At 38.2% G+C, this 26,346-nt stretch overlaps 1 protein-coding gene across 1 annotated transcript in view; it reads left to right on the top strand.

The window, feature by feature from the left end:
• Positions 1-26,346, top strand: part of rnf213b (ring finger protein 213b) — a 122,975-nt gene that overhangs the window by 37,461 nt on the left and 59,168 nt on the right. The window contains exons 19-33 of the mRNA XM_028818325.2: positions 176-789; positions 1,104-1,263; positions 5,266-5,483; positions 5,959-6,102; positions 8,487-8,627; positions 8,734-9,997; positions 11,734-11,906; positions 12,180-12,335; positions 14,957-18,796; positions 20,113-20,249; positions 20,988-21,086; positions 21,838-21,956; positions 22,722-22,844; positions 24,557-24,600; positions 24,697-24,853. Coding sequence (XP_028674158.2) covers positions 176-789; positions 1,104-1,263; positions 5,266-5,483; positions 5,959-6,102; positions 8,487-8,627; positions 8,734-9,997; positions 11,734-11,906; positions 12,180-12,335; positions 14,957-18,796; positions 20,113-20,249; positions 20,988-21,086; positions 21,838-21,956; positions 22,722-22,844; positions 24,557-24,600; positions 24,697-24,853 — 7,389 coding nt within the window. The remainder of the gene's footprint in view (positions 1-175; positions 790-1,103; positions 1,264-5,265; positions 5,484-5,958; positions 6,103-8,486; positions 8,628-8,733; positions 9,998-11,733; positions 11,907-12,179; positions 12,336-14,956; positions 18,797-20,112; positions 20,250-20,987; positions 21,087-21,837; positions 21,957-22,721; positions 22,845-24,556; positions 24,601-24,696; positions 24,854-26,346) is intronic.

Below are 26,346 nucleotides of genomic sequence, written 5' to 3'. Positions count from 1 at the left end.
AGCCAGAAACTGTAAAATTAACATGGTTATATGTTGGTAGAGTCATTTCTAATTAGTACTGTATATACTTGAAATATTGTATACAATTTATATGTTATGTGTTCAACGAGAAAAGCACAAATTCTTCTATACTCTTTTTGTGTGTATCTTATTTTAAATTTCTCTGTGTTCACAGTATATGAGTTACCTTCCCTAAAAGAGCAACATAATGAAAATATTTCCAGGAAAATGCTAAGTAAGCTAGTGATGGTGAGATCTTTCAGCTCCACCAGTCCAGCTGCACAAGATGAACATGTTGAAGTGCTGCATTACAATCTTTGCACTGATTTGAAGACCGATATATCTAAAATGCATCTTGTGAGGGAAAGCACTTTGATGCTTACATACTGGATAAAGAAGGCCAATGAAGAAAATCCTTATTCAAATCAGCCTCAAGAAATGTCCCTTAAAGAACTCCTCTCTACAATTTGGGAGCCTTGCCTTGAAGATTATAACCATTTGGCTAAACAATTCGCTATGGGAGCTGTGACACTCTTAGAAGTTGAAAAAGTCATAGAAGCTTCTGGAGACCAAGGATCTGGAGAACAGATAAGGAAAGAACTGACCCTGATGAGCAATTTTATGAAAGTTAAAACGCATGACCAAGAATGGATCAAAAATACTCTCACCAAAATCCAAGAATATCAAAAGCTCCAACATGCTACAGAGACGGCCAGTGCCATGATGGGGATCATCAATGAGCTTCACCTGAAAGGAAACTTCAAAAACCTGTTAAGTCTCACAGAGTTGGTAAGAAGTAGCCTTTTAACCAAGAATGAATCACATAAATCTTTTCTGTGATATACTGTAATTATAGCAGCACATGAGGATCTTGTAGTTTGTTGGTTTCTTACACATTTTGCAATAGTCGTAATTGTAGTGAGACGCTAGGAATAGTTGCTTGAGCCTATCAAATTGTTTCTTTTCTGTATTTACAGGTTACATACATATTTTTTTCTTTAATTCAGATGTAAACATGACAGCTTGCAGCTTCTGTCCAGCAAGTGCCTTAGCAGTCGCTCTGTTCTATTTTACAGTAACTTAGGAATTTAAATGTCTTTCAGAAAAACGATTCATTCAGAGAGAAGCCTTTGAAATCTCTAGATGAGGGCCTTACTACAGCCCGACTTCAGCTCCAAGGGATCACTTCTCAACAAACCACATGTTTGGAGGAATTTAGCAAGTGTAAGGACCTGGTGGAATGGATTAAGCAAAATCTTAAAGGTAAGTCTTGATCCTGGTCTGGCAGTATTCAAGTTCAAGTTCAAGTAGGCTTTATTGTCACTTCAACCATATACAGTTAGTACACAGTGAAACGAAACAACGTTCCTCCAGGACCAAGGTGCTACATGCGGACCAAGGTGCTACATGCATGGTTCCTCTTATTCCCCTCTCTGATCTGTCCATTACTAAAACCTGGATGGGTGTTGGTCACTTCATATCTAGGAGTACTCCTTTGGCTTTACATTTTTAAAGGCTGGATATCCCTCTATGATGCGAAATTTAGTAATTATGTCTAAAGCTAAACATTTGCACCGCATGCTACATTTGGGTTGAGAGTACATAGATTCTGAAGGGAAAGGGGAAGCAGCTTAATTATTTATATGTGGTTTGGTTGTGTGTTTGTCTTTTCATAACAGTCATTAAGACTCGAAGGTCGTGCTTGCCACCTGGCCCAGAGATGACCAACATCTGATCATGTTTTATACTCCTCACATTCTCACATTCCCAATTTTGAGCTAATAAAAATTGGAGGCCTTTTAATGGATCGGTCCTCATCATTAAGTTGGAACCAGGATGACCCACATATGAAAAACTGAACTGTTCAATTAATAATTGCTTGTTGTACCAGCATCCAGTTAGACTAAAATCATAGGCAGCTGTGCCAGTAAACGCAGCATGCAGCTTTACTGATAAGGGTTAAGCTGCTGGAGATGAATGCAGACGGATGTTTTGATAATCAACTTTTAAACTCCTGTATAGCTCAATCTTAGCTAATACCATGCAGCTTGCTTTTAACTTGATCATCCAGAATATTCGTAAGCCTTAATACAGTATATAAAATTAGATGCAATTTAAAAATGTTTATATGTTTAAAGTGTTTATGTGCTAGCATACAAGTTTACTTAGTTTTCTTTAAGTTTAAGGGCCTTGAAGGTTTGCTGTACATGTTTAGACTTTGGCGAGACAAAAGGCCCAATAAAGCCACCATGTCCCAAAACAAAAGCTTCTTCAGTTCCCTCAAAAACACAGTGTCCTTGGTCCATAAAAAACAAGCCAAGTAAAAACCAAGCAGGCCAGGTCACATTAAAAATGAAAGCTGTAAAATAATAGTGCCTGTCTAAGCCACTTAAAAAAGATGTCAAGCAACTCCTCTTAAACCTCAACAGTTTCTCTGAATTTGTCAGTTTATTCAATGGAATTAGGAAAGATGTTCTACTTTGTAATTTTTTCCACAAAAAACATGTCTTTGGGTCTTTAGGTGGCAGAGGAGTGCAGCGATCAGCACTGCGAAATTCACCATTCTAAAGCCCTGGGTTCAAATCCCAGGAAAGATATTGCCTGAATGGAATTTGCACATTCTCTCCATGTGCTGCATGGATTTTCCTCTGGGAGTTCTGGTTTTCCTCCCACATCTCAAGTACATATGTATTAGTTTACTTGGTGACTTTAAACTGGGTGTGTGCATGATGAGGTCCTGCAAGGAACTGGTGTTCCATCCGGCATTATTTACTTAATTGCTTACAATACTACTAGAGTAGACTCTGTCCTCTAACAAACCTGAATTGGCTTAAGAAGGTTTGATAATATTATTTTACCAGTAACAGCGCACTGCACGATAACGTGCCGTGAATATACTTGACTTGAGCATTCCTAGTTTTCATCCTCTTTCTTTCTCTGTACATTTAGCATTTGTTTGCTCAGAGGTTGATGTGCTTGCTGCTTCCTGAGCAGCTCTTCTTTTCTTCACTCTAGCAGCCCGCTTCTTCTCTTTCTTTTGTCTGCATCTTTTCGCGTTAAAACTGATTAAGTACTTGGTACTTTTTCCTTAATTTTTCACTTAAGCTGGCACTTAAGTGTTCAATCTGCCTCAGGAATGATTTAAGATATGAAGAGGTAGTGGAAGTGACGGCGAAGGTGGTAGGGAATGAGAATGGCGCCCATACGTATGCACCGTACCGCCACCCTGCTGGCCGCTGCAGAGAGTTGATTCTACAATAAAATAAAATAAAAAGAGGAATAACCTTGGAGGTCAATCACCACCCTGAAAGCTGATAGTAGACGTCATGCAGTGTATGTGTACCAAATTTCAGGTCAATAGGTCAAACGGTTTGCGAGCTACAGGTGATTTAAAATCTTGGACAGACAAATGAACAGCTACAGTAGCGTATTATATAAGAAGATGTTAAATTATTCAGTATGAGTGAGGGGGAGTGAATGCATAGTTGTGTCTTGCAGTAGACTAGTACTGTATCCATCATTGGTCCAGGGATTGAGACCAGTGCTGCTGGGATAGATGCCAATTACCTGTGATGCTGAACTTATTAAGTAGGTTAGAAGTGAATGAATGAATGGATGGATGAGTGTATGCGTGCATTCCCCTGTATTCATGTTGAGCCTATTTTCCTGAGTCATTTATATTAAGAAGGCATAGAAACAGTATCTCTGAGATGTCCTGTCTTTGAATTTGAAGGAACATGAATGCAATCATGTACCTAGTGGGAGGAATATCTCCCTTCACCCTTTCCACTACACTTTCTACACATGCCTTGTATCCCTACATTTCAGTCATTATTTTCTACACTCTATATTCTTTTTCCTTAAGCATCTCTATGCTCATTTATTCAGATTCCCCAGTTTTCACAAGTTTCCTCTAGTATGACCCTACATGTAACCTATTGGTGGTAACTTCCTTTGAAAGTGTCTCTTATCTTTGACCAACATTAGATTAATTTGCTTAATTTATTGAATGTCATTTTGTTCTTGGCCTTTATTTGCTGGGTTTGACTTTATAGGACTGGTTGACGGAACCTTGTTTGGCTTTTCTGTCACCAAAACCTACGTAACTTAGGAAAAACTATCTTCCTATTTTCATTTATTGCTCATTATGTAGATAGAGTAGCGTAAGGGTTAAATATTTCACCTTAGAATCTGACATGTATGTGAATTTACTGTAAAGAAGTTTGCAGGTAAAAGGAGACTATTACATTTACAATGCCTGATTGGTTAGCTAGTAGCTAAATGGTTCAAGAATGTTCAGTCATTTCTCAAACGTCTGCTGCCTGTGATTCCTGGCCAAATTACTTGTTAGAACAGAAGATAAGCATGCCAGGGATTGTTAGGTAAATGTTGCTTCTTATGTGTATAGAGAGCTGCATTTTTCAAGCAAATCTTTAGCTACTGGATGTTTCCATAGAAAATAGCAGTTGGTAAACCTTATAGGCAGACATACACACTTAGCTGCAGGCACAAATCTTCCTGCTATCTTGGTATGTGTTTGGAGTCTGGAAGAAACCCCCTGAGGAAGACAGGAATAGTTCAATCAATCAGCTTTTATTCATTCACAGACTGAATAATATTATTTTTATTATTTTATTAAATATTAAAATAATACTATTTTTATCACAGACTGGATTCATGCGTTGCAAGACAGAAGAGTGCAAATTCCCCTTTTCACTTGGCTTTATATTTTTTCCTCCCTCCCCCTTCCCCTTACTTACCAAAAAGCATAATATCGTTTATCTAAGCATTTCATCTTATATTGTGCAAATCAGCCATCCGTTTCTGTTTTGTGTACGTGTCAGATGGGGCCCTAAAGAAGGAAAGGCCATCTTTCCTGTGTCTAACAGACGCGTTCCTAAAGAGGAACTTGTCCTCGGTCAGCTTACTGCACCCTGTCTTATAACAGACGTCTGTATGAATAACCTGCCGTTACAGCAAAACAGCTTTGTCAGCTTTTAACCCTTAGTAGCTTGCAGGCAGTTCATTTTTCTTTCACAGGAGCAAATATTAAGTGACTCTATTATAGAAAGAAAACATAAATTGTGTTGACTCCTCATATAAAGCCAACTGAACTGTCCGCCTTAAATCTCCAAAAAAATAAAAACTGCTTTAAATTTTAAATTCCACAGCATGTGCCCTATCAGATTTCTGGAGCCTCAAGTCTCACATTCTATTAAAAATGAACCTGTACTGTGATTTTGAACTGTCTTTTCTTCATCACAGACATGGAAAATGTTCAGGTTTTTGTGGAGCTGGCCTCCATCTCAGCAGGAGAGAATGACACTGAAGTTGACCGAGTTGCCTGTTTCCATGATGCTGTGATGGGATATGCTGCTTTTCTCTATGACCTCACTACTTCCTCCGACTTTGAACAGTTTATGGCCTGTGCAAAGAAAGTCTGGAAGTCCTTGGATAGGGATCCAAACCTTCCTGATAAGCTGGTATGTCTTTCATATTCCAAAACTTTAAAGGAACATTTTTACATGACAATCCCATTTATCAGGCGACACTGTGGTGCAGTGGTAGCATTGCTGCCTCACAGTAAGGAGTCTAGTGTTTGTGTCCCCCGTCTTCCCTGTTTGGAGTTTGCCTGTTCTCTCTTTGTCTGTGTGAGTTTCCTCCGGATGCTCCTGTTTCTTCCCACACTCCAAAGACATGCAGGTTAGGTGAATTGGCAACGCTAAATTGTTCCTGATGTGTTTTGGGCATGGAGTGGGATTGCCACCCAGGATTTGTTCTTGCCCTGTGCTAGCTGAGATTGGCTCCATTAACCACAACCCCGGTCTGGATTAAGCAGGTTAGAAAATGATATGACAATCCCTGTTATCAATCTTAAATGTGTTAATGTTTTAAAATATTACAACTGGTTCATTTATCGGTAAAGATTATCTTCATTTAAATTTTGTTTTTGTACAGAGGGACTTGAATTCCTCCCTTTACTGGTTACAAGAGCTTCAAGAAACTCACGGTTCTGTGGAGCAATCTTCTTTGTCACAGGTGGCTGCTATCAACTCTGAAGGAGTATACCATATCAAAGGAGATCAAGATCAACAGAAGAAGGTTGGATAGTTAAGTTGCTAAATGTACAAATCAGTCTTATTTGCCCAATCGACTTGTAACTTTCTGTGAGTCAGTCAGTCTCTGATAGAATTTTTTTTAATGTGCTTTTGCCTGTTTACCTTGGTTGTACAATATAAATGTTTTAATATCATTACCTAATGTCTGGAAATTACTGCAATATAAAATATTATCAGGGCAGAGTAGATCCTGATGTGTTTGGGAAATCAAAGTAAGGTTCAACGCCTTAAGTTTGGAAAAGCTGGAATCTTTAGATATGATTTATCAGCTTTAATAGGACATTCATGTACTGAAAGAAGAAAAAATATAACATCAGCTACACAGCTTCAAAGCCATTAACCACATTTCTATCAAATTTGCATTCTGTCTCCTTAATAATGTACAGTACTAGAAAATCGTGCTTGCAAAAATTTCACAAGACTAGAAGCGTTAATGAAATGATGATGAGGTAGAGAATAACATCACACGTTACAGTAAGAAAGGAGATTATTTTAATAAGTAGTGACTTGTGGGAGGACTCAATATTAGAATAGTCACATGATTAGTATGGGATGTTATTATTGTCACTTACAACAGCATGAATATTTACAATACAAAGTGTAACATGAACAGGTTAACAGAACATATTGGATAAGAAGGGAAATGCAGGGTACATTAAGTGAGTATGTGTGAAGTGTGGCTGTCAGGTAATGTAGTCTACTGACATCTATAAGAATTGTCGGAAAACACAATTTGTTGCATAAATGTTATTGTCAACGAAAATATTCCCCTGTGTGTAACCCACAATTACCTGTATGTTTAACCCGGGTTTCGATGTAACTCTGGAAAATGTAGTGTACAACTGGCCATGGGTAAAAACAGGGCCTGGCAAAAAAACGCCAACATTATTAAACGTTTGTCGTTGTGACTTGGTGATAGTCATACAATATGCTAAACAAACAGAGAATAGCCAACTCCGTAATATAAAGGGAATATCTTGCTTTGAGTTGTCAGTGTTATGGAATCCCTGTAGTTTTTCCGTTGTAATGTTTCTTGTTGTCTGGCAGTTTGCTGCTGCTCTTTAGAAAGGTTGTGTGTGTAATTTGTTTTCGTTCACTGTCGAGGTGCAAGACTTGCTGCTGCTGATCTTCAGATAATGTCGCTCTGTGGTTTGTCATACATTGTCTTTGTTGATCTAAGGCATCTTGCCTGTGCTGGTTGGTCTGGCGTGATGTTGATGTTTCTGCTTCTGTGCATTAGTCTGAGCATGTAGGCCGGCGAGACCATTTCTGTTGGTCGCAATTAGGCTGTATGTGCCTTTTCATTTTATCAGGAGGCTTACGTTGAAGTGAAGGTAAAAGGAGCTGTAAAATGGTAGTGTCATAATGCAGTTTCAGTAAGTAACAAAGTATGTACCAAATAAACAGTCAAATACCACAGTCGATAACTGGCCACACTGAAAAACTGAAGACTTGAAGATAAGCCTAAGACCAAAACTCTGCCATGAACACGGATTTCTCACAGTTGTTTTGGAGGGATAGAGTAGTTGTGGCAACCATTGTTTTTTTATCGAGCACGGACCGGGACATAAGCAAAATAATATACGAGAGAGGAGAGGTTAGGAGCACGCGCTGATACAGCACATTGCTGCACCCACCACAGGACGAAACCAATTCAGGATCCCAGATTGGGACCTGAGTGTAGCCATGCAATGGGTGACACCTCTGCACCACACAAGTTCAGATGGAATGGAACCAGTGTGAGGTTTTTTTATGGTGGCTGGAGTGCCAGTTCTGCCACTCCCTGCAGGTTGGAGGGCCTACCTGCAGGGCTGGATGCTGATTAACGTCAAAACCAGGACGGAGCAATTGCAGGTTAAGGATATGGTAAAATTCCACTTGGTATTCCTTTTAGCATACTGATAGGTTTAATTGTCAGATGTTGACACAACAACAGCATTAATTGTACAAATAGTGGTACTGAGTATTTTGTATCCAGAGAAACATGATTTGCAGAGTCTGTTGAATTCTGTTCATGTAATGTACATATAAAACAAACAAATTCATTTTTATATCACTTTTCTGAAGAAAACAGAACCTTTATAGGTAGAGTACAGAATAACTGTACTCTGTGCATAATAAGTTAAATGTCTTGCTCAGAATAAATAATGCAGTAAGTTACCACCGAAACATATAGCCAAGGTTAATGAATCTATAAATACTTTGATAAAAACTTAGAGATATAAGAATATTTGCATTTATACACAATGCATATGGGTTTTGTGTTTTAAAACAATTATTTTGAATTAATAAAAGCTATTGATATTATTATTTAGACATTAATGATTAGATTTTTTTTTATTGTACAGTATTGTATTTTGGTTGCAGCGCTCATTGAGCAGCCTACTGCAGTTGCGAGTGAATAAGCGATACTACAATTTGGACAACGTTTTGGATCTGCAAAAGAAGTTAATGCTGATGTCTTCAAAGAGGGAGCAAGGCAAGGAACAAGTCAACATGTTTATGCAGGTGATGGCATTTTCTTAACACAACACGTTGTTTCCATGGGCATAGATTGTGTCACCCAAACAGGAATATGTTACTGTACTGTTGAAATTTGTCTCCTTAACTTTAGGTATTCGATAGTGTTCAAAGACTGGGCCACATCCTACTTGACCTCCTTGCTTCTGGGAACATGCTTTTCCGTAACTTGCATACCTATATATACTGCTGTTCTGACAGTGAATTCTGTATTCAGATGAAGTTCCATCTTCAAACTTTGTGCATCTTGAGGCTCTCTGGGGAGGTCACAGATAAGCTACAAGTTTTATGTAGGTCATTGGAATCATGCCACCGTGACTGGTGCAGATTTGTCAGCGACATGCGATTTCAGTTTTACTCCCTGAATTATTATACTGCAGAGCAGATTGCATTTCTTTGCGGTCAACTAAAAAACCTCTCATATAAGATGTTCCCCGAACAAACTGTGAATCTGCTGTCCTTTGTAAAACCTGGATGTACGTTCAAGGACATCCTTGAAGCATGGAATGTATTTTCAAAACAAGAAAAGGACAGTAACTTGACTACACCAGAAAATATAGAATCAAAGGAAGATGTCTTTTCTAGTTCAGAGGAGGAAGACCTAATTCAGTGGGTAGATTGTTCTAAACCAAATGAACAGAACAATACAAACCTTACAGTTTTGTTGGACTCCTACAATGATGTACCTCTGGACCAAAATGTCCATCATAATTTTGAAAGTTTGTGGAAGTCTTTCAAAGAAAATACAGCACAATACTTGGATTGCCACTTAGACATTGGCTCACTTGCTCGCTTTCTCCAATATCTTTCAAGAATAAAGACACAGCAAATAAATCGGACTGTTTGTCCTAGTTTTCTGGATGGTAGGCCAAACCTTGTCCTTTGCCCAGAAGCTGACATTTTGCGAATTGCTTTGGAGGTTTACATGTATAGCTGTCAAGAGCCATTGCCATCCTCTGATGAAGTCCTTCTCTGCAGTAAAGAGACAACAGAAGAACTAGTTGAGCTTTTTCTTCGTAGGGCACTGGGGATTAGTCAGAATGAAAGAGGAAAGATTTTCACACTTATCAATCCTTGCCTACTGGCATATGATGTGGGTGTTAGACTAGGAGAAATTTATGAAGAACTGGTGCAAAATGCTGATCCTCACTTTCATCTAATCATTATCTGTTCAATTAAGCGACAGCATAGATATGTTCCCTCATACTTCAGTAACTTCAAAGTTCAAGTTGGACTCAGTATCCCAGAAGAGAAAGCCAAGAAATACCTCATGTACCACTTTAGGACTTCACATCTGAAAGCCATTTTCCCAAACCAAGTATCTGTCTGGATTGTATCCTCGCTTCGGCCAGCTGTCGGTGAGAAACTTTTGAAGTTACATTCTTTGAAATTTGTTAAGGCAGTTTGTTTAAAATGCTTTAAGTATATGAAGATGTTGCACATATTTGATTAAGCACACTTCCTCTGTGTGTTGTAGAGTCATTTGTTAGCAGGACAAAAATGTGACTATTAAGCTGATCCAAAATAAAAGTGACCAGGCGTGGGACAATATGGTAAATATAAAAAAATTTGAATAGGAAAACACTTTACCTTATATTTACCTGACTGGTCCACTCCAAACCACCTTGTCTTAGGTAGTTATTCGTAATTCTATTTTACAGTAAAATCATATCTTGGAACATATTAGATTTGGCATGAGGCTTTCTCAGGGAACACCAATAGGCCTGAATTTGTGTTGATCGGTCATTAAAATACATCATAATTTGAGCCACTTGTATAAACTTATTCAGATATCTCTATGATGGGCTCCCACCCAATACCTGAAAATGGCAGGTTCGGAAAATATTTTCATAGTTTGGTATTCTAAGCATTTTGGAGAAAAATTAAGCCAATTCATTCACTGTTCCCATTTTTAACTCGAAGCCTTGGATTTATTGGTACTGTCACTTGAGTGTCTTCAATGCTGATATCGGCTACAATGATAGAGTGTGGTATAGCAATTGAAATCCGCAGTGTGTTCAGATTGTAAATAAATAAATATGGAGCATTCAGGCTCCAGACCAGTACTGCCGCACATGGTACCAGGGCAGAGTTGCTCTGGAGTGTTGATGGGAAAATTGTCAAGCCCCACATCCACAGCGTACAATGGTTAATTCCCTCTTTATCCTTATTAGTGCTCTGGAGTCCATGATTGTGATATCTACACCCAATAGAAGTACAAAAGATGAGCCTGAGCAGAGGACAAGGGAAAGAGCAATCGGAGGTTAAAATGAAAACGAAAGTAGAACGGCAGGATCAGAAGAGAGCCAGTGTAATTGTGGGGAGAAGGCAGGCAGTCAGGGAAGTGTGCTCTGCAGAGGAATACATGGCTGATGCTTGAAGGGGTAGAGATGTTGCTTCTGCTGAACGCACCAGAGAGCAGCAGTGACCTACCATTCCAAGTGGTGGCCACAGGAGCCCAACGGACAGTGGATTATGGGAGAAAGGAAAAGGCTCAGTATGGCACTTCTCTGATGTTGAAGGACAGCTGACGAGGACTCAAACCTGATTTGAAGATTGACTGCACATGTCGATGGACATCTCCTCATGTTTCATTTCAGCAAATAATCCTATAATGTCTTGTAGATGATGTGTTGCACTAATTAAAGTCTCTGATCGATAATGAAAACATCTGTCCTTTGACTTCTGTACACATAAATAGTGTAGTGGGTAGGAATCCAAAGTATTCTTTATAGAGGTTGTGGCTAGAGAGCCCATCTGACTAATTTTTTATTTCTAAGACATCTTTTGGGTATGTATTATATGCTTTGTTTTGCAGACGTGTTATAAAAGTTGAATGCTTTTTAATTTGACATCAAATGTAAATCAGCCACATACTAATATTTGTGTAGCACAGACCACCAATGTTTCAGAGCCAAGACTACTATCAGCTATGTCACTATCATCTGCATTGTCACTGTTGCATGTTCTTATTATTTTCTGAATAAAATGTTTTGATTAACAGCTCTGATTTTTTTTTTTAAATATGTTTATTTATCTGTTACATGGTAATTTGTACTAGTGGGTAATACATACATTTATACTTCTATTGCAGGCAAGTCATTGTACATTGAGCGTCTGAGCCAATGCAGCAAACGTGGACACTTGGTTAGAATTAGATGGACGGATCCCTACATTGAAGAATTCTCTTTCCTGCAAATTCTTCTTGAGAAACTGAGCAGCGTCTCCAATAAGAATGACGTCATAGTTCACATCGACTTAGCAGCGGTATTTTGTTTGATGTTATCAAAGTGCAATATAAATTATGAGAATAGAATGACAGCAAACTGAAACAATTCTGTACATTATAAATGTGATTATTTCATGTAAAACGTTTTTTGGAAGTACCGGTATATGTTTTTTTTTATTTAATGTCTTGTCAGCATGAAAAAAAAACCTAACTAAATTAACCACTGAAATGCAAAATGATTTAAAATGCATGATTAAGAAAAGAAGTGTAAGAAAAAATGTAAATACAGTAAAATGTTACCTTTTGTGTAGGTTCGAACGGGCCTTCAGGAGTTCCTGTTTCAGCTTCTGATACTTGGCAGTTTTACAGACTGTGAAGGGAACCTATGGAAGCGCAATCCAGAACATCTTATTGCAGTTGAGCTGAATAGACCAAGTATGAAACATAACCTAGAACAAACACAACAAGTAAGTTTGAAAAGAAGAAGGTGATTTTAAAATCCAGGCAGTCACGTCACAGTAAAGACCTGTTACGAAAAAAAAAAAAATGCACAAAGATGTAAAATGTGTCCTTTTAATAATATCTTGTAATTTAGTTTAAAATTTAATAAATGTAAATTAAAAAAATAAACCCAAATGACTTTGCTGTTCCACACCAGTGCTGTTAGCTCACGATCAACAGGTACACAATTAGATAATTGTCTAAACAAAATTAGTATAGTTTGTAATATTCATGGTGTTGCCTTAACATTTGTCCCCCCTCACCTACCCAGGAAGACTAACCCATTGGACGGAGCCAGAAAGTTACAGCAACAATTTATTAAGTGAATGTGCCTTGAGAAAATATTATGTCCCTTATGTGTTAGGGCAGGTGAGTGATAAGTGTAGAGTTACAGAAATCAATACTTTACTGAACACAGACTCACCTCTAAACGGGTGGCGTAAAACAAATGTACTCTGGCATTACACAAAAATAGTACTTAACTAGACTTTTAATGCAGGTTGATATTTGTACATATAAGCAGCTGTTGAAACAAGTTGAATATAACCATCTTCATTAGAACGACGATCTCTCTTGTCTTGTCTTTTTCTGAGTTCTTGGCTGTTCAGCAGTCTCCTGTTGATGCAGTTCTTGAGAAAAAAAGTCCAAAGGCTAAATGGTGTTCTGAATGGTAATTGGATGTTGTACTTAAGTTTGGGCATGCTATCATGACTTATTGGTCATTTAAATTACTTGGACTGACTACTAAGGATCTGTTTACTGACAGGAGTGGCTATCTGACATGTATAAGAGCAAAACACTGTATATAAATGTTAAAAAGACCTCTCTCAAAATTGTAACCGTAAACTAATCCATAACTGAAGAAATACAGAATGGCACTCTGTTTCTTTTAAGGGTAGACGGTGTGCAAGAGAGAGTTGCTTAGAGTAGGATCAATTTATTTATCATATTCGTTATTAACATATTTACATCCTTAACAAAGTAATAAAAAAAAACTTTTGAGAACAAAAATACCCTTTATTGTAGATTTGCTTTAATAATATGGTGTATCCAATGGGGTGCCAGGCCACTGCTGCTTCTCCAAAAACTCCCCCAATGTTTTTGGATGTTTTTTTTTTTGCTGTGTTCACTGGCGACCATGTTTGCCAAATATTTTCCTGGAAATTTGATGTGCGGTCAGCTTAAGTGAACACTTTTTTTCCCCAAGCATGACCATGTGACATCACAGAGCTATAGCAGCCATGCACAGAACTTTCACACATGCCTATTGTAAGTTCATTGCCAACTTGGCTATTACTGTGTTATAAGCCCACAAGGGGAAAAAAAATGCAGTTTCAGCTACTTAGATGTGTTGAAACCTCCACCTCCAATCCCATGCACCAAACGGTGCTGCGCAATATTTTTTCCTGTCTCTGACCGGAATCGTTTCTTCCACTCATGATTGTTTTAGCTCTCCCAGGCACTTTGATTGCTGTGCGTGGTATGTCCCAAAGACACAAATGTTGGCAAACACTAGATTTCCATTCCGCATACGTTTAAAAAAATAAAAAGCTTGCAGTATTACTAATACTACCAACAGATTATTTACACTAGTCACTGTGTATCAGCAACACAGCACCGCATGGCTAATTATGCATCTAAAATGAGTCGTGCTCAGCAACAAACTCCAAACAAGCCTTAAAGGGGCCCTCCCCTTCCCCTTCTCATCAGGAAACAAAGAAAATGCGGTGAAATTATAAAAACAAAAGATTTATTACTATTTACAAGGTGTTTCTTTATTTTTGATGAAAGAAGAAACTGTCAAGCATCTGCAAAGATATATGGGAAATACAAAAGACATTACCGCTGTGCCTGGAGACACGATTTCAAACAACTGAATAAGCTAGTCACTTTTCGCCGCTTCTGGTAATGATTCATGTGTGCCCCAAGATTTCCACTCTCTCAACGCAATGATCTATATTTTATTTACTTATTGCTAGTTTGTGGCCATATGTTGTATTATATTTGTGGTATTTGTTTTGTCTCCATCTTTTGTTATTTGAGGCATGGTGGCACAGTTGTTAGTGGTTAGCACTGCTGCTTCACAGCTCAGATCACATATTTGGCCTCAGTGATCAGTCCAGAATTGTTGACAGACTTTTCCTAGCACTCGGTGACACTTAAAAGACTAAAAAAACTCCTTCCCCATTGACTTCAATGCATTTTGCAAATTTTGGCATAGTTCGTAACATTTACGTGATTTCTGCGAACTCAACGTAAAGTGAATTTATCGGAGTTCACTCATCACTATTGGTAACTTCTGTTTAATTGAAAATGCATCTGTGCATAAAACTGTTAACCAAAGTCTGTTTGTATAAATAGTGGAGCTGAAACTTTACATTGGATGGCTTTATACAGTATATCACATGATCTCTGAGTGCACTAATATTGCTTTTGAGCATAGAATGTGGGCAATATGATGAAAGTAGAGTGGAGTGGAATGAATTATTTTAGAACATGTTTTGTAACCTATATCTATATTTTCTCATCTTCAGCAAGATAATCTACTCTCTTTGTATCTAAACAGATTTTTTTTCCTTAAATTTAGAATCTTCTCAGTGTTTTTCCAACAATCAACTGCAGACCACCTGATGAAGTCCTAAAGCTAGAGCCAAAGGGAAGAGCAGGCATTTTGGACCCACTGATGGATAATCAGATATTCGGAAGTGAAGAGGTGCAGAGACCATACCAGTACCTCAAGCTATACAATTTGAAAAGGAGCTTGGATGATTTCAGCTACCAAAGAGGATCACAGGAGGGTAACCCAGCAGAATGTCTCTTTTATCTGTTGGCATATTGTGGAATAAATAGCCCATCGTGGGCAGAACTACTTAATTTCACTCGCTTCCTCAATGTTCAGCTAAAGGACTGTGAGAACTCCATATTCTGTAATCGAGATTTCATAGGCCAACACTTGCTTGGATTCAAAAATTTTATTGTTCAGTTCATGATTGAAATGGCTCGTGACTTTGCAAGTACTTCTACTGAAGTCACTGACCAGAGCCCAAATTTCCACTCCTTAAGTAAAGAAGAAGATCTTGTTTCCGGTCTAACAACTCGTAAGCGTTGGGAGAGCGAATCCCATCCTTATGTTTTCTTTAATGCTGATCGTTTCACTATGTCTTTCTTTGGCTTCCATTTGAAACAAAATATATCAGGTTCTTTTGATGCTATTGATCCTTGTAGCCGTCGGATGTTAATGAGCAATGTCATGTCACAACATCTTTACAGTGGGTTGCAGAGACAGGGATTTAAGTTTGATGAAAACTTTGATTTATTACCCAGGATGGACAAGATCTGCAGGCTCTCATTCGTCCTTGGGTCTCAGGATCACAATAGTTTGTGTGATCCAGACAAAACATATGAATTGACTGCTGACAGTGTGATGAAAATGCTGGCAATCCATATGCGCTTCCGTTGTGGGATACCAGTTATTATTATGGGAGAGACGGGATGTGGAAAGACCAGGCTAGTTCGGTTCCTCTGTGATGTTCAAAAGGGAACTAAGAATGTAGAAAATATGATAGTAATGAAAGTTCATGGAGGTACTACAGCTGAGATGATATACAGGAAGGTAGAGGAAGCAGAGCAGATAGCTATGAATAACATACGTCATTTCAAATTGGAAACAGTTCTGTTCTTTGATGAAGCTAATACAACAGAGTCTATTTTTGCCATTAAAGAAGTACTTTGTGATAGAACAGTAAGAGGCCGACCTCTAAAACCAGACGCTGGCCTAAATATCATAGCAGCCTGCAATCCTTATCGAAAGCACTCCCCAGAGATGATACAGCGCTTAGAGCAGGCAGGGCTGGGATATAGAATAAAGGCAGAAGAAACAGAGGATAGGTTTGACAAGGTACCTTTACGTCAGCTAGTGTATAGGGTACAGCCATTGCCACCCAGCATGATCCCACTGGTCTGGGACTTTGGTCAGCTCAGCAACAAGGCTGAACACTCCTACACCAAACTGATAGTACAGAGGCAAAGTGTTGAGATGGGTCTACCAATGGAGTGTGTAGAAACTGTATCCAATGTGCTGTTTGCATCTCAGCAATACATGCGTACACACAAAGATGAATGTAGCTTTGTAAGTCTTCGGGATGTGGAACGATGCATGAAGGTTCTAGTCTGGTTTTTTAACCACAGGCAGCTAATTTTTAAGAATTCTGAGAGAATGCGTGACTTGGATTTATCCTTAAGATGTCTGGCTCTTGCAGTGGGGGTATGCTACTATGCCTCTCTTCAGTTCAAGGAGAAATACCTTCATGCCATTTGTAAATACTTCCCTATTCCGTTAAACTCTACTGAGGCCTTCGAGAAAGAAATTACAACGTGTCAAGATCTGTTCATTGCAAATGTAAAGACACGCGAAACAATTGCAAAAAATGCAGCTCTTAAAGAAAATATATTTCTGATGGTCATCTGCATTGAGCTAAGGATACCTTTGTTCATGGTTGGGAAACCTGGAAGCTCTAAATCTTTAGCTAAAACAGTAGTGGCTGAAGCTATGCATGGCCCAGCGTCTCATTGTAGCCTCTTCAGACATCTAAAACGAGTGCACATGGTTTCATTTCAATGCAGCCCACATTCAAGCCCAGAGGGAATCATCAGTACTTTCCGTCAGTGTGCCCGATTTCAAAAAGGAAAAAGCTTGGAGGAGTATGTGTCTGTTGTGGTACTCGATGAGATTGGATTAGCTGAGGATTCCCCACAGATGCCCCTTAAAACGCTACACCCACTGCTAGAAGATGGGTGCATTGATGATGAAAATCCTGATCCTTGCATGAAAGTTGGCTTTGTGGGAATTTCCAATTGGGCCTTAGACCCAGCCAAAATGAACCGGGGTATCTTTGTGTCACGCTGGGATCCCAGCGACACAGAGCTGATAGAAACAGCCAAAGGAATTTGTTCTTCAGACTGTATTGTCCAAATGAAGATTCAGCACCTTTTTCCAGTCCTTGCAAGTGGATTCTTGGATATTTGCAAAGAGGAGAAGAGTGGACAGTTTTTTGGTTTACGTGACTACTATTGTCTGATCAAGATGATCTTTGCTGCTGCCAAGTCATCTCAGGTAGAGCCAAACAAGAGTCATTTGATGGAAGCCATCTTAAGAAACTTCAGTGGACTAAAGGAAGATTTTAACCCTCTTTGCTTTTTTAAGGAACTCTTTGATTCATTGGAAGAGCTGCCTCATTTAAGTACGCTTAATATGGTGGAGAAAAACTTAGATCACAATAATCAGGAAGGAAGCCGTTACCTGCTTTTGTTAACAACAAACAATGCAGCCCTTTACATTCTTGAACAAAAAGTTTTTTGTAAAGAGGACAAGAGACCTCCAGAAATTGTTTTTGGTTCTGGATTCCCAAGAGACCAAGAATACTCTCAGATTTGTCGAAATGTAAACCGTGTTAAAACATGTATGGAAACTGGCCGTACAGTAGTTTTATTGAATCTCCAGAACCTATATGAGAGCTTATATGATGCCCTTAATCAGTATTATGTTTATCTTTTTGGCCAGCAATATGTGGACTTGGGACTTGGTACACATCGGGTAAAATGCAGAGTCCATCCAAATTTTAGACTTGTGGTAGTGGAGGACCAAAATAAAGTTTACACCCAATTCCCAGTGCCGCTGATAAACCGTATGGAGAAACATCGGCTGGATCGAAGTGCTGATCTTGATTTTGAACAGCGGCGAGTGTTAAAAAAGCTTGAGAGTTGGGTCCAGGACTTTGCTATTTTTGTCAAAAATGGCGAGAAAGTGCTCAGTGTTGCCAGCACTTTTATAGGTTTCCATGATGATGCCTGTGCAAGTTCCTTACTACAAGTTTCAGCCTGTAAAGCCAATGGCAATATTAAGGACTACAAAACTGAGTCTGAAAAGAAAAATGGAAAGCAATTTGAAAGTAACAACGTACAGAAAATAAAAGAGTGGCAAGAATCGGGTGACACTGAAAGAATTAGCAAAATCCAAAACCAACAGATCTCACAGGAGAAAGAAGATTTGTATGAAACAGATACTGAGGTTTCAGTCAGTTCTGAAAGTGCAGTCCCTGTGCTGAACACCACATCTGCTGAAAGTGAGACAGCTTATCATGGACAATGTGAATTAACAGGCCAGGAAGTGTCTGGTGACAAAGATCAACCTATGGAAGTGGATTTTGAGGAGTTTGTACAAGATGAGATGCTCCAGGATGCCAAATATTTACTGTTAAACTGTGCTACACCTGACTCTGTTCTTCGACTTAAGAAATCTCATCTGGGACATCGAGAGTGTACAGAGCTCAGGAGAAAATACTTTCATGAGCAACACCATCGTTCTCTAATAGACTACATGGGACATTGTCTAAAAGTATGCGAAGGTCAGAGCAGCACCTTTGTAGAGGTAAGTCTGCTTGAATATATCATAACCAAAGAGATATAATTTTACTTTTTCCCACAATGTTATTGGGGGTTATTGTGTGTCACTTTTATGTCTCCATTATATACTCTTAACCAGTGTGTTTCAAGCTCAGTCCTGGAAGGCCCCTGAGGCTGCTGGTTTTTATTCCAATTAATTTTATAATCTGTACATCATTCTTACTTTTAAATGATGTCAGTGTTTTGTTATCTGGCCTTCAAAAACCTCAGAGAAATTCATAAATATTTGTGTGGTTTGTTGTAGCCTTAAATGCTACTGTTTCTTTTGCTATTTTCTTTTTAATTTACCCTTTTCTGTAGATTTTGCTCCCTTAATTGTTTCTAAATTTTGATGATCAGCAATGAGCAGTGCTGGCACGGGTACAGAAAACACTAAAGGCCTAGGGGGAACAATCTTTTTACTGCCATTTTCGCTTGTCTGCTCATAAAGAAACTGAAATAATCATTCCCCTTTAGTATTCAGTGTTGTCTGTCAGAATTTGAATACAATTAAAGAAACAAATTCTATAGAAAAAGACAAATTAAACAGTGGCAAGAAACTAAAAAATATCTTTATATATACCACACTACCATGGCTGTCCGTTTGTCTGTCCAGGATTTTAAATCGCCTGTAGCTCGCAAACTGTTTGACCAATTGACCTGACATTTGGTACACATATACTACGTGATGTCTACTGTCCACTTTCATGGGTGATGATTGACCTCCAAGGTTATTCCTCTTTTTATTTTGTTGTAGAATCAACTCTCGGCAGCGGCCAGCAGGGCGGCCATGCGGCACATCCGTACGAGCGCCTTTCTAATCCCTTCCACCTTCGCTGTCACTTCCCCTACCTCTTCATATCTTAAATCATTCTTGAGGCAGATTTTAGACTTAAGTGCCAACTTATTCCATCTCTGTCAGATTGATATATTTCTACAAGTTCATTGTTGTCCAGCATTTCTAAAACATTCGGTCTTTCCTCTGACATGTGTGCCAATCCTTGCATTAATGCCATCTTCTAGGAGATCCTAGAGGGTTAGAACAGTTCACATGCTCTTCTAAATCCTGCTGAATTTAGAAGTAGCTTCTTAACTAAAGAAAACTGATAAAATGATTTTACTCAAACTTCTAAATGTAGGACCAAATTTGTGCCACTTTGAGATTTTTGGGCCAGTTAGGATCGTTTTTCTTCTCCGAGACACTTGATGAATACAGATACAGGGCTATGGTTGTTATTTTTGTAAGCCTGTAAACTACATTTTGTATTTTGAATAACCTCTGCTATTTTATTCATACTGCAGATCACCACCTTTTCAAGCCTTTTAACACAATCTGATATCAGGTTATCAGCAAAGACATTAAACATTGAATACAGGCAGATCCTCTTACTGTCTTTGGAACAGTTTGATACAGAATTCTCCTTCTGCAAAAGAATCAGGTTTGTCCTTAATTAAATGTGTTTCTTTTTAAATGTTTTTTTTTCATGCATTTAAATAACTGTAAGCAGCACTGTTGTTGTTTCACAGTTTCAGAGATCCGAGTGTCATTTCCTCCAGGTCAATACCTCTTAGAATTTTGTATTATATCCCTGTGTTTGCAAGAGTTTTCTCATGACATTGGTCATCATTGCTAATCTATTAATTCGCATAACCTCTGAAAAGAACACGAGTTTTCTCATGATATTGTTCATCATTACTAATCTATTAATTCACATAACCTCTGAAAAGAATTAGAGAGCTAGCAGGGAGGTTTTGAAAACGTAATGCGTTTAGTCCAGTTTGATCCGGTTGATCATCATATTGTGTCCTGTTATTGTAAACTTCATGCATTACAGGTGGATGTACTAAGCTGGTGTTAAAAAAAAAGTCAATTAACCGTCACCCCATCTTAAATAAAATGTGGAAAAACCATAAAAAATGCAATGCTTAATAAAATATAAAACATGCAGTTCTTTTCAGTTGTGACATGGGTAGCACTACAATATAATGGAATCTGATTATTCAAATAAAACATGGCAGTGCATTTCTGCCTTTCAAATTTGGATAAGAGGAACAATTAGATTTTATTTTAATATTAACAATGTTCTATATTTATATCTATACCTTTCAAATTTAGATAAGAGAAACAATTAGATTTTATTTTAAGATTAACAATGTTCTATTCTGGCTATCTCTAGGAATTTCTTGCAGGAGGAGGGCTTTGCAATTCAAGTTCTGGTCGTCCAAGCAGACTGTGAGGAATCCACCCACAGCGAGGAGCTCATTGCTTCTGCAAAGTAAGTGTGTTAGATGTCGTGCCATTTTTGTGTCATGCAGACACCATTAACAGTAAGATCTGTGAGTTTCATTATTTGCTGGAAAGCTTATTAATCTAGTTTTCTTTGTTTTTATTGTTCAAAATACTCCTTTGTGGAAATGTTGCTAAAAGATACAAAACACAAAAATTAAAGGGTTTATGATCATGGATTTATCCCTAGAACCAGGTTTCTCAGTCAGGCATTTCGGCATCCATAACCAACTCCAGCCAGCTCAACCACGGGTGGCTGAAGACCAGTGGACATTAAACTCACCATGGGCTGTGATTGAAGAGTGTGAGGTGACCTCAGGACGCCTGTTTTTTGAGAAACTGGAATTTATTATGTGTTGATGTCATTGTTTTGTATTAAGTCTGGGTGCTGGAGGTGATACAATATGCAAGTGTTTATTTATGGGTCAGTGGGCATAAGTATTAGCATCTAATAGAGTTCTTTGTTAAGGGGCAATTACACTTGTGGGAGCAATTTTTCATAGTGCCAGGGTCAGGATTTTCTGTTGAGATAGGCAGCAAGAACTGCTGTCACACTTACGAAAGATGGTAATAGACAGTGAGTTATGGTCAGTGGTACAGGGCCTTGTAATTAAATAAGACTGCATATGCTTTTGGACTATATGGGTGTAAGCTGGGCAAGTAAGAAAATGAAAGTTCTTTAAAGGAAAATGCACACCTTTGACATAGTTTTGATTTGGCTTCTTAAATGTTTCATACAGATACTGCATAATGAATGAGATTAACTCCCTGACACCAGCACTTTCCCAGCGTTTTGTATTTTTCATCAGTAAGCTGTCACGGATTGCTGGAGGATCCCACTACATTGGTTTTCAAGGAGGTGGGCTTTATATTTCAGCCTTTTTTCCACAAACTTTCACTGAACTCTGTACACCAGGCAATAATTTTGAACCTGAACGTATGGACGTATCACATTGTCAATAGTCCTTATTTATTCTGACATCTAATGATAAAACTGATTATTTAAAGTTAGTGATTGAATTGTGCAGTCCACACTCCAAATTGTTTGCATTAATCACAGCTAATGTAAATTTCTGAATATTTTCATTAAAATCAAATTAGTCTCTACACTAAGTGCCCCAACTGTATTGGCCTGTTTAAATACCTAGACTCGACAATAGTTTTCTGAATGGTAAATTTGCCTGTAAAGAGCAAAGTCAAAAAGCCAAGAGATGAGGTCTCAATACCTAAAAAACTTAAGTTTTAGACGACAAAACTTTAACCAGAGATGGGGTCGATAATTTAGTAAGTAAAGCTGAAAGATCTCACTTGGAGGGAACACTGGTGTGAATGGTAGTTTGGTAAGCGATCTCAGTGGTCACTTCCTGAACTCTGCTGAATAGTAACATTGCAGTTTAATTTTAAAGGCACTAAATGGTGTTCTCATTCATTTATGACACTGTTAACTTTCCATTTAAAATTTTAAAAATCTGTTCATTGTAAGATATGTCTTTTACTTGTTTCACAAATTCTATTATATATTGTGTTAAAATATTTCATTATAGTTTGTCCTTTATGTGCCTGTATATCTGTCGCATCACCTCTGCCATCTGTGTTAAAATGGATGATTGCCATCTTTATTCAGGTATGTGGCTGTCGGTACACATCGATGATCTGAGAGAATCTGAAGAGATGAATGGAGATCTGTCAGCCTTCTGCGACGTCTCTGTCAGCCAGTTGTTTTACAACTCCACAAAAGTCCAGCCAGGCATGTAAAAATCTAATTCTATATGGAAAACTGAAAACAAGGGAAATCTCTTTAACATGTGTGTTGTGGGCGGTACAGTGGCGCAGTGGGTAGCGCTGCTGCCTCGCAGTTGGGAGACCTGGGGACCCGGGTTCGCTTCCCGGGTCCTCCCTGCGTGGAGTTTGCATGTTCTCCCCGTGTCTGCGTGGGTTTCCTCTGGGCGCTCCGGTTTCCTCCCACAGTCCAAAGACATGCAGGTTAGGTGGATTGGCGATTCTAAATTGGCCCTAGTGTGTGCTTGGTGTGTGGGTGTGTTTGTGTGTGTCCTGCGGTGGGTTGGCACCCTGCCCGGGATTGGTTCCTGCCCTGTGTTGGCTGGGATTGGCTCCAGCAGACCCCCGTGACCCTGTGTTCGGATTCAGCGGGTTGGAAAATGGATGGATGGATGGATGTGTGTTGTAAGAGAGAGCTTTTCTGAACATATTTGTATTCCACAAACCATCAGCTCTCCATAGTGAATGATGTTCTAATGATGAGGAGTCCTGGCCCTCACTAAAGCACTGTTTGTTAATAGCTTTCATCAGATGTTTCTTAATTGTCATTTTTTGTTTAAGAGAAGCAGTGAAGCCATATCCACTAAAGTAGATTCCATATGAGGTCTTAACTATTAATTTTATTCTCCATTCTCTGGATATTCTGAAAACATTCTGAAGCTCTAAGTTGCACATTTAAAATTAAATATTGCCAAAAGATCAAAGTTTCTGCGAGTATTATTCTTATTTTTTTCCTCTGTGTTAAGCTTTTGCAAAAGAATAATTCAATCCTAAGACAATACACAAGAATCAAACAAGACAAATATCAAGTTATATATCCATGTGTATTCAGTATATGCTGTATTTATGCTGTATACAGAATGCATATTTTTTCCACTGTGCATTCTGTAAGTAATTATTATGTGTGCTTGATATCCTGAGATCAATAAAACATTGTGCTTACTGCCATGAAGTGATGAGTTACAATATGTAATAAGTGCTGATTGCAACACAAATATGTTTTTTGGGTTCAAGAATGCATAATATAGTAAAAGTAAATGTTAACTTGACAGCAACGGGCAAAAAGCAGGCTAGCACAAAACAAAAAACTGGCCTACCAAAGGATACAATCACACCCATAGTAGTGGGTTCCCTATGACTGATTTCTTACAGCTCTCTGTAACCATAAACTTGAGCATGGATCTTAAAAAAATGTGATATATATATATATTTTCAATTATCACATAGATAACAGAATAATATTTTTAAAAATGTGTATTTCCTTGTGACACAGTAATTTCCAGGCACTGTACCTCCAGAGTGATACTTGTATATTCTTTATCACGAAGAGTTTTTTTTTTTTTTTTAAAATAAATTTCACTTAATATTTTAGGGTCTATAATAGTGATGAACAGATGAAAAAAAAAATCAGTAAATTTAAACACTTTAGTTAAATTGCTTTTTGCTAGAATTTGTGCTTTCACTTGGGCTAAATTTCCATGAGTGTCTGCAATGAACTGTCTTCATATAATACTGTAGATGCGGTTTAGCTTTAATAATTTATGGTATATAAAAGTCAAGTGCCAAAAGACAAGTAGTGAAAAGGTTTACACTGGTATCATTTGCTATGCTAACAATGTATTATATTTACAAATGCTGCAATAAACAGAAATATAATTGTTTTTCTTTTTTTTCATTTAGATGAAAGTATCACTTTAGATGAAACATCTGTTAAAACCACGAGGGTAATTCAATTTTATTATTACAACAACTTGATTATCAAAAGTGAATTTTTGCTTTTTGTTTAAGCTACATAATGTTCTGTATGGCTCATTTTACAGCATCTTGGCACAGATCTGGACTGCATTTCCCTGCTTAGGTCCTGCGTGCAAAAAGCAATGGCACTGCTTAGAGACACAGGAACTCAGTCTCAGCGCAGCACAGAGAGAGTGCAGATAATTCTTTACCTTTTAGGAGAGAATCAACACTATCCAAATGGTAAATGCATATTTTATTTTAAATGTTTAACATAGTATGTCTTCAAAATAGTAGTCTGATTGCAGAGTTATGACATTAATTATCTCCTTTAATCAGTTCATATTATTTGCTGTTAGTTGTGATGATCATGTAACTGAATGGTACATTTTGCATGATATACTATTAAAAATAAAATATACAGTGATCCCTTGCTATATCGCGCTTCGACTTTCGCGGCTTCACTCCATCGCGGATTTTAAATGTAACCTTATCTAAATATATATCACAGATTTTTTGCTGGTTCGCAGATTTCTGCGGATAATGGGTCTTTTAATTTATGGTACATGCCTCCTCAGTTGGTTTGCCCAGTTGATTTCATACAAGGGACACAATTGGCAGATAGTTGAGAAGCTACCCAACCAGAGCACGTATTACGTATTAAATAAAACTCCTCAATGATATACGATATGCTTCCCACGAGGTGCTTCGCATACTTGAAAGCCCGAACAGCACGTATTGATTTTTGATTGTTTGTTTTTCTTTGTCTCTCTCTGACATTCTCTGCTCCTGACGGAGGGGGTGTGAGCAGAGGGGCTGTTCGCACACTGGCCTAGAGGATACGAACGCTCCTCTAAAAAATGCTGAAAGACCACCACATTGCTCCCTTCCTTGCAGCTGCTTTGTCCGGCGGTGCTTCGCATACTTAAAAGCCCAAACAGCCCTATTGATTTTTGATTGTTTGCTTTTCTCTCTCTCTGTTTCTCTCTGACATTCTCTGCTCCTGACGGGCACTCCTTTGAAGAGGAAGACATGTTTGCATTCTTTTAATTGTGAGACAGAACTGTCATCTCTGTCTTGTCATGGAGCACAGTTTAAACTTTTGACTAAAGGGTGTTATTTCATGTCTAGAGGGCTCTAATAATGTTAAAAAAACGTATTTAGAAGGCCGTAAACAGGTTTTCTATGATCTAACTGCGAAAATATTCGATTTATAAATAAAGAATCCTACTTCATGGAAATTCATTTATTGCGGTAGAGTCTGGAACAGATTAACCGTGATAAACGAGGGTTTACTGTATATTTTTCTTATCAACTAAATTCTTTTTGTTTATAGTCAGTAGGGGATATACAGAATTACATTGAGTTCTTGCTGTAAATGACCCCTGTGACCTGGGTTTAGAATTAGGCTGACATTCCTCCTACAAAAGGCAACTAAAGTGGGTTGGCATTATAATAATATCTGGCTGTAAGAAATTCTGCTGTAATCACCCATTTTAAGGGGGGAAACTGACCACCTGCATGATCCTAGATGATGTGGTAAGACTGCATGTCAAATATCAGATCAAGAACTAGATACGATCACCATATTACTTCTGTTTTAGCTTTAGTGTAAGCTTTGCACCAATTTCAAAATCCACTGACAGACCTGTGAAGCTGGCTTAAGTCACGTTTATTTTAGCCAGTTTCACACATTTAAGATCTGAAAAAGTCCTAGAGCAACCACCCAGGAATTC

This window comes from Erpetoichthys calabaricus, chromosome 14 (genome assembly GCF_900747795.2).
Source record: "Erpetoichthys calabaricus chromosome 14, fErpCal1.3, whole genome shotgun sequence".
NCBI classification, from domain to species: Eukaryota; Metazoa; Chordata; class Cladistia; order Polypteriformes; family Polypteridae; genus Erpetoichthys; species Erpetoichthys calabaricus.
The sequence above is the reverse complement of the archived record's forward strand: the minus strand, read 5'-3'. Positions and strand labels throughout refer to the sequence as shown.